General features: G+C 42.4%; 1 protein-coding gene across 1 annotated transcript in view; it reads left to right on the forward strand.

The window, feature by feature from the left end:
- The first annotated feature begins 5,251 nt into the window (after positions 1-5,251).
- The window catches only part of FGD3 (FYVE, RhoGEF and PH domain containing 3), a 279,110-nt gene continuing 268,672 nt past the window's right edge, over positions 5,252-15,689 (forward strand). Inside the window, exon 1 of the mRNA XM_030206131.1 lies at positions 5,252-5,461. Coding sequence (XP_030061991.1) covers positions 5,410-5,461 — 52 coding nt within the window. The 5' untranslated portion in view covers positions 5,252-5,409. The remainder of the gene's footprint in view (positions 5,462-15,689) is intronic.

Raw genomic sequence — 15,689 nt, forward strand, 5'->3', positions numbered from 1 at the left:
GAAAATAAGATGATACCTTTTTTATTGGACATAACTTAATACATTTCTTGATTAGCTTTTGAAGGTTGCCCTTCTTCGTCAGATCGGAAATAAGCAAATGTGTTAGTTCATAGTATATATAAGTGAAGCTTCAAAGCATTTCAATGACAGTCTAGCAAGGTGGGGGTGGGTAGGAGGTATGCATGGGTACATCAAAGCATTTCATTTCATTGATAGTCTAGATTTCTATTGATAACCTTTAAGAGTGGACTAACACGGCTACCACACCTCTACAGTCTAATGGTGAAATTGCTGATCTAGTGCTGAGAATTACGGGCCTGATTGTAAAACACACCACCTACGGTAGAAGTCCAAAAAGACACCTATTTGAAGTTATTTTATAAAGGCATCCAGATCCTGCCCCAATAGCACACAAAATGCTAACACAGACATTTACACCTGCTTCAGAGTTCTTATACCTGAAGGTATAAATGTATGTATGTGCATACTCTACATGTCCACTTACACATTTTATAAAATGAAGTGGAGTAGCCTAAGGATTAATGCAGTAGAGATCCTTTCTTGAATTCAGATCAAGTTATTTCATACACCACCTCCACTAGGAGACCATTCCACATATCCGCCGCCCTTTCTATAAAGAAATATTTCCTTAGCTATCTCCTTTTAACCCAAGACACCTCATTCCAGATCTTCCTGCTATCTCCTTTCACTTTCACCCTAAGACACTTCATTCCAGATCTTCCTTTCAATTGAAAGAGGCTCGCCTTTTATGCATTTATATCATATCTCCCTTCTCCTGCCTTTCTTCCTAAGTATGCATATCGAGATCTTTAAGTCTGTCCATATATGCTTTATGATGAAGATCACTGACCATTTTAGTAACCGCCCTCTGGACTGCATCCAGTTTATTTATATCCTTTTGGAAGGTGTATTATCCTGAACTGTATACAGTACTCCAAATGAAGTCTCATCAGAGGCTTAAACAGGGAGATAAACACCCACTGCAAATTGGATACTTGCCCCAGTTACCTACTAAAATCCGCCCTGACCGCTTCATAACAGACCTCACAACTCACCTAAACTACATGCTCCTATATGGTCTTTTTCCCTGAGGAACATGGCAACATCCTACTCACCCCAATCCCTAAAGATACCAAGAAAAAAAACAAGTGAACTCGCCAACTACTGCCCAGTTGCATCTATCCCACTAGCAGTCAAACTGATGGAGAGCATGGTGACCAAACAGATTACTGACTACATGGACAAGTTCTCAATACTACATGAATCACAATCGGGATTTCATCCCCTCCATAGTACTGAAACTGTGCTAATCAATCTCCTGGCAAAATTCAAGCAGGAACTAGCCACAGGTAAAAGCATACTCCTCCTCCAATTTCATATGTCGAGCGCATTCGACATGGTAAACCACAATATACCACTAAGGCTCCTAGACTACTTCGGGATTGGTGGAAATATACTTAGTTGGATCAAGGGCTTTCTAACCACCAGAACATACCAAGTGAAATCAAACTTAAACATATCACCACCTTGGAAAGCAGACTGTGGAGTACCTCAAGGATCACCACTTTCACCAATACTCTCCAACATAATGATGATCCCATTGGCCAAGTCCTTATCAAAGCAATGCCTCAACCCGTTCAGCTACGCAGATGATGTCACAATCTACATCCCCTTCTGACATGACCTAACAGAAATCACCAACGAAATCAAACTCGGCTTGAACACCATGAACTCATGAGCAAACTCTTTTCAATTGAAACTAAACACTGAAAAAACACACTGCCTCATCCTCTCATCTCAATACAACACGTACAAACCCTTAACCTTAATCACCCCAGAACACACCCTTCCTATCTCAGACAGTCTGAAAATACTCGGTGTTACAACTGACCGTAACCTCACACTCGAGAGCCAAGTGAACTCCACAACAAAGAAAATGTTCCTCTCAATGTGGAAACTCAAACGTGTAAAACCTTTTTTCCCGAGGGAAATATTTTGCACCCTAATACAATTAATGGTACTAAGCCATATAGACTATTGCAATGGAATCTACGTGGGATGCAAAGAACAACTCACAAAGAAACTTCAAACCGCTCAAAACACGGCAGCAAGACTGATATTTGGAAAATCACGTTTCGAAAGTGCCAAACCCCTCCGAGAAAAACTGCACTGGCTTCCAATCAAAGAACGGATTACCTTCAAAATCTGCACCCTGGTCCACAAAATCATCTACGGCCAAGTCCCAGGATACACGACAGACCTCATAGACTTACCAATCAGAAACTTAACCAGATCATCTCGAATACACCTAAACCTCCACTACCCAAACTGCAAAGGACTGCAGTAAATGAAGGTCACTAGTGGTAATAGGTACTTGGAAAATTATCACAAATTTTCAGAATTTTTGTACCAAAAAAAAAATTTCAGCCAATTCCTATGTGGTAGGTTGTGAATTAACCACCATTATTAGCAAATAGGATCCTTAGGTAAGGATCCCTGTAGGTCTAGCAAGATAATTTTCCAAGACTGTGGGCCTTTATAACTGTTGTTCCTCACTATGAGGGCAGTTTGTTTGCAGTGGGCTAATTATTATTTTTGTAATGTAGCACAGTGCTTCTGGAAAGTCCCAAGAAGTCATCCAGTCATGGTTAACATTAATCAATTATCTGATGAGTTGAACTATGCATAGTTGTTCAGAGGGTACTGAATGCCTCATTGACCACAGGGAGGGATGAAATTCTGGATACAGTTCTTTTGTTCTCTGCATCTATTTCTACATGGAACCCCCTCCACTGATGATCGGTGTCAGGGGTTGAAGGCTCAAAATCCTGGCAGCACCTTTTCTAAAGCTGATGTAAAAGGAATCAGGAAGGATTTTATTATACCACCAACATGACCAATTAATGGCAATAGTGATGGGGATAAAAGTTGGGATATCCAATTTGAATGGGCACCCTCTGCAATCACCATTAAAATGCTGAGGGATAACTACTAATCTCCAGATTTCAGCACAACCCCCAAAGTTGCACTATAACGTATAATGCCTTTACTCAAGCAAGATCTCCAACGAATCTAGAGATGATTATCTGTAGCCACTAAGAAGTTACAGGCTTATCAACCAGGACATCCATACAGAATCTGTTTCATCTGTATAGCCTGGCAGGGGCAGACTGACTATTGGAACAATAGGGAAGTGCCCGAGGGCTCACAGCACTCCCCTAGCTTCCATCTTATTTAATCACTTTGAGAGGTGGATAGGGGCCCACGGCCTTTATTGCCCAAGGGCCCAGATCACTGTCAGTCTGTCCCTGTAGCCTGGTGATGATGAAAACCAAATGTTTCCACCTTTGAACCACAGTTAGTCCTGACCTAATTAAATGTATCAAAGACATTATTAATCTCTCCTCTTCCATCTGTACCGCCTCGAAAATGACTGCCCAATGCATCCTGGGATGTGCTGGGCGGGGCTCCACACCATACAAGGGATGCACTGGGCAGGGCCAGGCATCACCGATGGAAGAGGCCACCTCCCTCCTCCACCAAGAGTAGGGTGTGGGGAAGGGCCGCCAAGACCACCAGGGGTGGGGATCGACTTGCAGCCCACTGGGAGGGGATTCCAGGGGGGGCTAAGAGGACTGGAGACCCCCCTGGATCTTCAGCCCCACCAGACTTGTGTCTGGTGGGGGGGGGGGGGTTGGGGGGGCTGGAGTTCTAGCCCCCTGTGTTGCTTGACTCAAGGTGGGGGTACTTTGGGGTCTGGTGGTCCCATGGACCTCCAGCACCTGTGTTTGACAGATCTGGGCTTTTGACAGCCTAGACCTGTCAAACAAGTGCAGGAGAATTGTGCCCGAATGCATACTCAGGCACAATCCTCCTGCACTTTTACCCTATGATCAGAGTGAATAGTGTGCTTAAATTTGCATGGCATTATCTCTGATCATAGGGGGCTGTAAAGCCGTGCTATTTTTAGAGCGCTATTTGGAACAGCGCAGGGCTTTCGATCATCTTCCTATTAGTGTGCAGTAAGTAAGTGGCTACTGCATGCTCTCCTCCCAGGCCACATCCCCTGAACAATATGTTCTAAAAAATTCAGCAGTATGCAGTTTAAATGTGCAGAAATTGGAAAACTACTGCAAAATGCCTTAATGTGTCTGTTACCATGTGGTAACACACATTAATATAAGGGCCCCCTGGGTAGGTGCTTAATGCTAAAGGAGTTAAGTACTTTCCCCCTGACCTAACTCTACCCCTGTAGTCATGCTTCTTCTTAAGATCTAAATTTGGCTGTTCAGCCTTTGTCTGTTTTTAAAGGTGATGATAGTTTTCTAAATCTAAAAGTTAGGCAATTAAACCCTTTTGAAAATTGATATTTGTAACTTTATTTTTATCATAATTTGCAACAATAAGCAAGTATAAACTTGCTAAAGCAACACAGAGATATGAATATGAGAAAAAGAAACCTAATTAGAATAGGCTTCACGTGATTATACCCCACCAACATTGGTGGGGTATAACCCTTTGAAAACTGAATGACATGAGACCCTAGGAGCCAGCTCTGTGGGTGCTTGTGCACCCCAATATTGAGAAAATTCCTTGGATATGTCCAGGGAGGGGTTATTCCCACTGGGCTTAGCACCCCCAATCATTCTGAAAAGTTGGCTCTCATGCCTGAGACTATGAAAACCTGCTGGGCAGACTTATACGGTCTGTGCCAGAGCGTGGTGGTGGGAGGTGGGGCTGGTGGTTGGGAGGCGATAGTGCTGGGCAGACTTACACGGTCTGTGCCCTGAAGAGGACAGGTACAAATCAAGGTATACACAAAAAGTAGCACATATGAGTTTATCTTGTTGGGCAGACTGGATGGACCATGCAGGTCTTTTTCTGCCGTCATCTACTATGTTACTTACCTCCAGACTTCTCACCTCATCTCAGCCCGTGCCATCCCGCTAGGTTGTCCGAGGCAGGGTTTGTGCCCCATTGCATGACTGGAATTAGAGTTCTGAATTTCCACAGTCTTTAAAAAAAAAAAAAAAAAAAGGTTCTGAGAAGAATATCAGACAGCTGAAAGCACTGTTTAATGTAGCAGCAGCAGCTTGTGGGCTGTGCTTTCCCCCACCCCCACCCCGCGGGGAGTTCCGGCCAGCTCAGGACAGGCTCGAGACCAACCGGGCGCGCGCTACGCCCACTTTCCCTTCAGCCACCCCGTGCTCCCGCCTAGCGCGCGAACCCCGTTTTTTGGTGGCTTTTCTCGCGCTAGGTTGTGGCTGTTACCGCTACCCTCTGTCAGCGGCCGGGGAAATGCGGCCGGAAAGCACGGGGCGAGCGGTTCCCTCTTCCTTTTTTGGGTTTCCCGGCTGGAACGGGAGGTTGAGGCGAGACTAGAGAAGGATGATGAGCAGGAGGACCGGGAGTAGCCCCCGTGCGCTGAGCCGGGCGGCGGGTGAGTAGCTTTTCCCCTTGGTCCGATCGCTTTACTGTGTTTCTTATGAGTTTACTTTGGCTTTATTCTGTATAACGTGGATAGCAGGATGAGTAAAAGATTTGGCTCAAGAAGTCTGAGCTGCAAGAGGATGTTGTCCCATTTTGCAGTGACTTCCCATTGAAGTTCTGCAGGGGCTCCTGATAGGCCTTTCGGACCGATTTATAAAAGATGGATTTTACCGCAATATGGATCTATATTGGATCAGACTTTGCATGTTTACAAATGTAGTTATTCACAGTGCTGCTGAACGGGGAAGGGGTATTGTGACAGGTATATGTGTTCCTTCTGTGTTTGTTCTTCTCAGTTTAATTTCAGCATTTGCTATTAAAGGATGATAGTGCCTGTAAGTTATTATTATGTAAACTATTCTCTTCTCATAGGTAAAAAGGGGCACCGCTAAATCAGGTGAATTTTACCATAGTAGCAAAGCAGATTAACTGCTCCTGATTTAGCAATGCCTCTTCTTATTTAATTCTAGTGTCAATTTTGAATATTAAAACATTTATATATGTTTGACTTGTATGTCATGATTGAAGCCAACCCCAAGAACTGAAACATATCACATATGTCATCGCTTTAACATTTCAGAGCCCTTCTAAAACCATACTTATTTTGTTATATAGTGTGGTGAGCTGTTTTATTAATGCTATAGGGTTTATTTTGACTGTTTTTATTGTATTTTATAGAAAGTTTGGTAAACAAAGAAAAAAACCCAAACCAACCTTCCTTACTGTGCCTCTGTTAAGCATGGTACAGGCAGACCCATTCAAAAAGTCCTGGGGAGTACACTAGGAGGCATGTTTTCAAAGCACTTAGCCTCTAGGTAGTAGTAGAAGATTGGTCTGCGATGAAGTGAGAGAGATATTGACAAGACTTCTGATGCACATATTATTGCTGAAATACGGCCGTGTCCAGTCTTTTATCAAATTTAACTTTTTAAATAAATGTATATTTGCCTTCACTTCTTGGACCTCATTTTGTTGGACCTCACGTCTTCTGCTTTTTCCTATGTTAAACAGGGCATGCTTGGCTTAATCACTCATCCATTGCTTATGATGAAGGAGGGGATGTTGTGGATGACAATTTATGTGCTAAAGAAGTTGAAATACTTCTCAAGTCATAGGAGCTAGCGCTGTGGATGCCAGTGGGTTCTGAGCACCCCCAGTATTGAGCAGCCACCAACATTGTGTCCAGAGTGGGTTAATTTGTGTTGAATTTGCTGCTCTAATCGTTGGGAAATGTTGGTTCCCATGTCTCAGGTTAAGGAGAAATAGATTTTTGCCACCTTTTAGGTGAACAGATTAAAAAAACCCCAACTTGTTCTTAATAGATCACAAAACAAAATTTCAACCAGAAGCAGGCAAGAATTTTATAGCTTGTTTCTTAAACCTCTCCCCCCAGTACACCACTGTATAACTTTTAACCTTCTTGATAATATCCATAGCCATTGCCTGTTCAATTTTAGCACTGTTATTATATCGGCCACAAAGTTGTAAATTACAGTGCATTGCTCATAATCTTATTTTAATCTGAAAACCAAAACTACTGACCAGATCAAATCATATCATGTGGTTTGTTTAACTTTGCATGGTTCCCAGTATTCAATCACATGTCTTCATGTCTGATTAACTCCTCCTTTATCTCCACCTGTCAATCCAAAAAATTCCCCCCCCCCCCCAATCTCTCTCACTATGCCCATGAGAGATTAGGGGCAGACCTGCTAAGGGTGTTGAGCCCTTAGTGCACGTTAAAGCGCTTACTGCAAAATCATGTGAAAGTGTTTTGCACAAAGTAACCTGTAGTGTGCGGTATTTATTTGGTTGTATTTATTTTCCGGAGGGGGTGTGTCGACATAAGAATGGGTGTGGACACGCTATCCAACTAGTGCATTCTGAATACCGCACGCTAACTGGTTAGCATGTCTATAATGCAGGAGCCCTTAGCGCTTCCTAAATAGGAGGGTGGTAAGTGCTCCTCTATCAGTATTTTCTCAGGTTCCACGCTGTAATGCAAACATTAGTGCACAATCTGAAGAAGAAATAATGGAAAACACTGGATTTTCTAAGTGCGCTAGAAATGGGGAAAGGCCCACGTTGGCACACGCAAAGCCCATTTGCTAGCGTGCTTTAGTATACATGCCCATACTGCGGTTGCTGTGTTAATCCACTTGAATGAATGAAAGTACAAGTCAATAAAATTTATAAAAATGTATAGCACATACTATGTAGAGTGTAGATAGTATGGGCTATACATTTTTTTAAAATAAATAAAACGGTATTATCATGGGCCAGTTCAGGTACATAAGTATTGCCATACTGGGAAAGACCAAAGGTCCATCAAGCCCAGCATCCTGTTTCCAACCGTGGCCAATCCAGGTGACAAACACCTGGCAAGATCTCAAAAAAGTGCAGCATGTTCTATACTGCTTATCCCAGAAATAGTGGATTTTCCCCAAGTCCATTTAATAATGGTCTATGGACTTTTTCTTTAGGAAGCAGTCCAAACCTTTTTAAAACTCTGCTAAGCTAACTTGCCTTTACCACATTCTCTGGCAACGAATTCCAGAGTTTAATTACACGTTGAGTGAAGAAATATTTTCTCCGATTCGTTTTAAATTTACTACATTGTAGCTTCATCGCATGCCCCCTAGGCTAGTATTTTTGGAAAGCGTAAACAGACGCTTCACATCTACCTGTTCAACTCCACTCATTATTTTATAGACCTCTATCATATCTCCTCTCAGTCGCCTTTTCTTCAAGCTGAAGAGCCCTAGCCACTTTAGCCTTTCCTCATAGGGAAGTCGTCCCATCCCCTTTATCATTTTCGTTGCCCTTCTCTGTACCTTTTCTAATTCCACTATATCTTTTTTGAGATGCGGTGACCAGAATTGAACACAATATTTGAGGTGCGGTTGCACCATGGAGTGATACAAAGGCATTATAACATCCTCATTTTTGTTTTCCATTCCTTTCCTAATAATACCTAACATTCTATTTGCTTTCTTAGCCACAGCAGCACACTGAGCAGAAGTTTTCAATGTATCATCAACGATGACACCTAGATCTCTTTCTTGGTCTGTGACTCCTAACGTGGAACCTTGCATGACGTAGCTGTAATTCGGGTTCCTGTTTTCCACATGCATCACTTTGCACTTGCTCACATTAAACGTCATCTGCCATTTAGATGCCAAGTCTCCCAGTCTTGTAAGGTCCTCCCGCAATTTAATGACTTTGAATAACTTAGTGTCATCAGCAAATTTAATTACCTCACTAGTTACTCCCATCTCTAGGTCATTTATAAATATGTTAAAAAGCAGCGGTCCCAGCACAGACCCCTAGGGAACCCCACTAACTACCCTTCTCCATTGAGAATACTGACCCTTTAACCCTACTCTCTGTTTTCTATCTTTTAACCAGTTTTTAATCCACAATAGAACACTACCGCCTAGTAAGTGCGGTGTTTTGCCATTTTGAAGGTTCCCTGTTTGATCCCTGAGTTGATCCATGCTCTGGATCTTCTGGGATGCTGCAGAGATAGTGCTTTGCAGCCTTTGGGGGCAGCAAGAACTCATGGACCTTGCTTAAACCTGACACCTGGTGAGCAGATTCAGGGCTCATTACAGGGTTTGTAATGAGCTCTGTGCATGGCACTTCAACCCCTGGCCCAGGACTGTCATTGCAATGAATAAAATACATATGTTGGAGAATTGAGAGGATTTAAAACAGGGGACAATCCCTAGATATGAATGAATGTTCATCAGTCCTACTTCTAAGTGAGCTGCAAATACAAAGGAGCAGGTGGAAAATGCTGAATCGTAAATATGTTTCAACGTTTTTTTATTGAAAACAGTACAAAGATAGAGATTTTACAAACGAATCCACGAATAGGCAATTATAAGCCTATACTCATGAAAGATCAGATGCAATAAGCTGTTTTCAGCGTTGCTGGCTGATCTGCAGGGCTTCGTTCTGTTTCTGTGAGTCTGACGTCCTGCACGTACAATGTGCAGGACGTCAGAAACAGAACGAAGCCTTGTGCCGGAAGAAGAGGACCTCGGCTGGCGGGGGTTGGGGTCCCCCGCCAGCAAAGGTAGGTGACGGCGGGTTTGCGGCGGGAGGAGGGGGGTCGAGATGGTCGTCAGCAGAGGGTCCAGGGCCAAATCTACGGATTTCATTTGGGAATAGAACAGTGGAATAAAACAATGGGGAGTTGAGGGGCGATAAAACAGTATTAAGGGAACATAAAGGTCTAACAATTTTATCTGTGGGTTGAGTTTTAAGAGAGTTGAGGATACGGGGGAAGAGAATTCAGAAGAGAGTGTGTTGATGCGTATCTGTTAGGGGGTATGGACTTCATGTGTTTTTATCCTTGCTGTAGATTTTCTCAAAGAGATACATCTTCAGTAGTTTTACTGTTCTGGGCTTCATCTTCGCCCCCCCCCCCCCCATCCTATGGGACAGCTATGGGCTTACACATACTGACGGAGGACGCCCTAAAAAGGAGAGCAAAGCTTCATTTGAATTATTTGCTCAGTATTTATTAAGCATCATTGTTAAGATCATTTGTTTGTTTTAGTTGTTGTTGTTTCATATTATTACTGTTGTTGGAATGTACCCTATTTTATTTATATGCTGTACCCTATGCTGTAGCTCACTGCTCACCAGTCTTCTATGGCCATGTCCCAAATTGTGCAGCCACGGAAAGCATGGAGCTCCCACGCAGGTCAAGGCATTGATGTCCTATGAGGTATCTGCCCAGGTCATGACCTGAAATGCAGGTTTTGTGATACTATTTGGGGTCTGATCCACAGTTTGGGAAGCGCTGTTGTAGGTTTTCTTTTCCAGTATGATTTTACAAATATCTTCAGGGTAATATTAAAATGCTAGAAATTACTTATCGTTTGTAGTATGATGAACAACTATTCCATACTGAATGGTTCTACATTTTACTAGTTAGAGAGAGAATTAATTTAACTGATTTATTTCCCCTTTAATATTTCCCTTTAAGGGCCCTGTTTACTAAGCTGTGCTGTAGGTGTTCTAACGTTTTTAGCGCGCACTAAACATTAGAACGCGGTAACACTAGAGACACCCAAAAGAATATATAATGTTGGTACACACTAATTTTTAGCATATGCTAAAAATGTTAGTGCGCCCATATGCTAAAAATGTTAGTGCGCCTTAGTAAACAGGGTCCTGACGTTTGTTAATGAAAGAAAAAAGCTTCTTAATTAAATCACATAACGGGTTTCAGAGGATGCGGGATTAAGACTCCACTTTTAGGGAGTCTTTATGTGCATGCACATTTAAAAATATTTTTTGAAAGTGTGAGTCATTCTGAGGTAGCTTCTTTAACATCTAGAAATGTAGCAAAAGAAGAGATTCTATGTAAGAGTCTTTAGTATATTAACAGAAGAATTCTGGAACTAATTGCAGGAAGTTCTTTTATAAGAAACAAGGAGCTATTGAACATTTTGGAATCCCATGAACTTGAAAATGAACAGTGAAGTATTTAATAATACATCTACTGAATTTTCATTGCCAACAGTTGGTGATAGTTCTTTATTTTTTTTAAAATATTTATTCATGTTCTGGAGGAATCCCAATTTATAGTTCTTGGCCTAGTAAAGTCATTAGAATGGCTGGGCTATGGAAGGTTCTAAATCTAGGAGACATACCACAGATAACTATGAAGGAATGGTGCCGTTATCCAAAAGGGGCCAGTTTGAAATTAAAAAAAAAAATGTAGGAGCACTTACCTTGTCCTATTTAGGCACTAAGAGCTCCCATGTTAGGGATGTGCTAACCAGTTAGCACAGTGGTAATGCTAAGGTGCTAGCTGGTTAGCACATCCACGCCCATTCTCTGCCCCTGACACGCCTCCTCCCAAAACAATGCAAAAAAATACCGTGCGCTTAGCGTGCACAGATGGCAAAACTAATGCAGATTGTTTCTAACATGTCCTGTGTTTAGGCCATTTTTACTGCATTAGACCTGCGTTAGCACCTCATGCAGCTTAGTGAAAGGCCCCTAAATTTGTACCTGAAGTAACAGAGGCTGAGGATTGTCAGTAGGATTTCAATCCTGCCTTTTATAGTTCTTAGCTTTCTGCTCTAGCCACTAAGCGACTCTTTCACTCCAATGTTGTGAATCATACTTTATCTCTTGGATTTGAATGATCCTTTTCCTCATTTATGTCTGTTTCAGGTGAACAATCAGAATCCAGACCTTATTTCACAGTTTGACTCCTAGTGATAGTACCTTGGTACTACTGCTAGGGGTTGAGTGCCACCGTTTTTAAGATCCCCACCCCCCGGATCCCCCCACGCATGCCCCCCCACCTTGCACAGGCTAAAAGTGCTTCAAAAAAGCCAGGTCTTCAAATTCTTTCTAAATACACTATAAGACGGTCTTTGACGAATACTCAATGGCAAAGCATTCCATTGCGTAGCCGCAAAATAGCAGTATGATCCAGCATAAATCTTCTTAAACCGTATTCCTCTACTAGATGGAAAAGATAACAACAGACGTTCCTTACTACGAGTCATAGACTGGGTGCCCAAAACATTGATCAATAAAGGAAAATTGTCAGAAACCGCGCTAGCCAGTGTTTTAAAAACTAAACAATAGATTTTAAATCTAATTCGAGCATCAACCGTCAGCCAATACTGCTCTTCCAGTAAAGGGGTCACATGATCAAACTTAGATTTATGATAAATGAACCTAGCTGCCATATTCTGAATTATACACAATTTTCTCATAAGCTTAGTGGACAACCTTGTATATAATGCATTTCCATAGTCCAGCATCCACAAGATGCATACACAGAATAAATATACAAATTTTAACACCTGTTTAAGACCAGGTTCAAATTTGTGCATCTGAATTTGTGCACTATTGAAGCTTATTTTATAACATGTGTGCTCTTTTGGATTTCTCACATTGGCATCCTGTTATAAAATTCGCAGTAGCTACAAGCCAAGAAAAATGAAGCTGTAAGACAGAATGTTGTCATTGTTGCAGATCACCTTAAATTTCTTAGGGGCCTTTTTACTAAAGCTTTGCACGTGCAAAATGCTAAGAAGCCCATGGGTACAAAATGGGCTCCATAGCATTTAGGGGCCCTTTTATCAAACAGTGGTAAAAAGTGGCCTTAGTATGCTGTTATGTGAGTCATTCTCGAGTCATTCCTGTGTGCTAAGGCCACTTTTTCCACTGGAGTAAAATGACCAATTTTTTTTTTCTTCTTCCAATTTTTAGTATTAGGGGCCACACACTAATTTTTCCATTAGCACATGAGCCCCTGCCACTACCTGTTTTGTAGGTGTTAGGGACTGGCGTACTAATCTTGCTCTAATTGGTTAGCATGCAGCAATGCCCACACAATGACTGATTAGCACAGAATACACCTACTCTCTACCTCCAGACCTATTTCTATTTCTTAGCACATGGGTGGCACGCACATCTCGAAGTTACCGTGGGACGCCTCAGCGCACCCCACGATTAGCGTCTTTTTTTTTTTTTTTTTTGCTGCGGTATGCACATGTTGGTGCTAATCGCAGATTTGTAATTCCATTAGTGCACATGCTAAAACTTTAATAAAAGGGCCCTTAATATATGAAGTTTATCAATATTTTTTTCAGTTTAAATTACCCTAAAATCGTTGTTAGATATAGATGTATAAATTTGGATTTTATATCTGTATCTTAGGATACTTTGTTGTTACAGTTACTTAGCTATGTACGGGCTCTGTTTACCAAGCCGTGCTAGAGGCAAGCTAACGTTCTTAGCGCACGCTAAATGCTAGAGATGCCCATAGGAATATATGGGTGTTTCTAGCATATGCTAAAAACGTTAGCGTATCTTAATAAATGGCGCCTGTCAGCATCAATTTTGGGTGGCAAAAGGAGTGACAAAAAAAGCAAATGATTACTTAGGATTCACCAAATTTCTCAGTTTTTCATTGTTTCAAAAGGGTTAATTTCATATGCACACATACATATACATACAACTAAAAACAATCCAAAAATACTTTTTCCTTTCTCAAATACCTGTAGTCAAACCAGATAACAAGGGAAGGTCACAGTTAAAGAGATTAGGGAGAGCTGAATGAGATAAAGCTTGTCTGAACAAATAGGTTGGCCTACAATTTCCAGGGTGTGCTGCTTGTAGGCTGAGTAGGGTTTTAAAGGAGTGTCTATTTTTGTTGGCACTGATTAGGGATGCATTTGATGTCAGAATATTCTGTATGCTATGAAATGGATATTTAAATAATTTACCAGAGCTAATCTATCCATTAAATAATTTAGGGCTTCTCTTATCAAGCCATGCTAGAGGTTTCCATGCAGAATGACGATGGAGCCCATTCAAAGTGAATTGGCTTTGTTGGCATTACCGCACTGTGAGCCGCTTAGCTGAGTGAAAAGGGGGATGTTCCAGGAGTGGACTTTAATTAAAATTTAGCTGGTTAGTGCAGTGTCCAGTGCTGACTTAATTTAGTCAAGTAATCCTTTGCTATGCAAATAGTTGTTCTAAAACTACTTGCTCACATTTCGAGCAAGCAGATTTACTTAGATTGAATACATGTGTAATGATGAGAGTAAATTTGCATAGTTAGCTTGCCTATATAGTAAGGATTGTATAGAAACCTGTTGATCAGACCACATTGTTAATTTTAACATTGTCTGTGGTGAGTTTAGGATTTTGTCTTCCTTGAACATTGTGATGCAGCCTACTCCCTCCTTCCTAGGAAGGTTGATAATGGCCCAGAGCTCATGATAGGATTTTAGCATCCTGCCCTTCTGTGGTAGCTTCCAGTACACAGTGAAGTTGCGGAGGCAGTTGATAGACTGAAACTCCTAGACAGGAACTGTACTATCTTGGGGAAGGGAGGTGGGGCACCTCCCTTCCTAAAATAACATAAGAACAGCCATACTGGGTCAGACCAATGGTCAATGCATCCCAGTATCCTGCTTCCAGCAGTGGCCAATACTACTACTACTATTACTTGACATTTCTAAAGCGCTACCAGGGTTACGCAGCGCTGTACAATTTAATATAGAAGGACAGTCCCTGCTCAAGGAGCTTACAATCTAAAAGACAGGTGTACAATCTAAAAACAAGTATAGAGTCCGTCTGATAGGGAATACTATAATTCACAAAAGGTTAGGTGCCGAAAGCAGCATTGAAGAGGTGAGTTTTAAGCAGAGATTTGAAAATGGGTAGGGAGGGGGCTTGGCGTAGGGGTTGAGGAAGATTGTTCCAGGCAAAGGGTGAGGCAAGGCAGAATGAGCGGAGCCTGGAGTTGGCAGTGGTGGAGAAGGGAACTGAGAGGAGGGATTTGTCCTGTGAGCGGAGGTTACGGATGGGAACATAGGGGGAGATGAGGGAGGAGAGGTAGTGAGGAGCCGCAGACCGGGTGCATTTGTAGGTAAGGAGGAGAATCTTGAATTGTATGCGGTATCTGATCGGAAGCCAGTGAAGTGACTTGAGGAGAGGGGTGATGTGAGTATATCGGTTCTGGCGGAATATTAGACGTGCGGCAGCATTCTGAACGGATTGAAGGGGGGATAGATGGCTAAGTGGGAGGCTGGTGAGGAGTAAGTTGCAGTAGTCAAGGCGAGAGGTAATGAGAGCGAGAACGAGAGTTTGTGTGGTGTGCTCAGATAGGAAAGGGTGAATTTTGCTGATGTTGAAGAGGAAGAAGCAACAGGTCTTGGCAGTCTGTTGGATATGCGCAGAGAAGGAGAGGGAGGAGTTGAAGATGACTCTGAGGTTGCGGGCAGATGGGACGGGGAGGATGAGGGTGTTATCAACTGAGATGGAGAGTGGAGGAAGAGGAGAGGTGGGTTTAGGTGGAAAGACGAGGATCTCGGTTTTGGACATGTTCAGCTTCAGGTGGCGGTTGGACATCCAGGCAGCAATGCCGGATAAGCAGGCCGATACCTTGGCCTGGGTCTCCGCGGTGATGTCTGGTGTGGAGAGATATAGCTGGGTGTCATCAGCATAAAGATGATACTGAAAACCATGAGATGAGATCAGTGAGCCTAGGGAGGAGGTGTAGATTGAGAAGAGAAGGGGTCCAAGGACAGATCCCTGGGGAACTCCAACAGATAGTGGGATGGGAGTGGAGGAAGATCCATGAGAGTGCACCCTGAATGTGCGGTGGGAGAGAGAGGAGGAGAACC

The sequence above is a fragment of the Microcaecilia unicolor genome, chromosome 6 (assembly GCF_901765095.1).
Source record: "Microcaecilia unicolor chromosome 6, aMicUni1.1, whole genome shotgun sequence".
In the NCBI taxonomy this organism is placed as follows: Eukaryota; Metazoa; Chordata; class Amphibia; order Gymnophiona; family Siphonopidae; genus Microcaecilia; species Microcaecilia unicolor.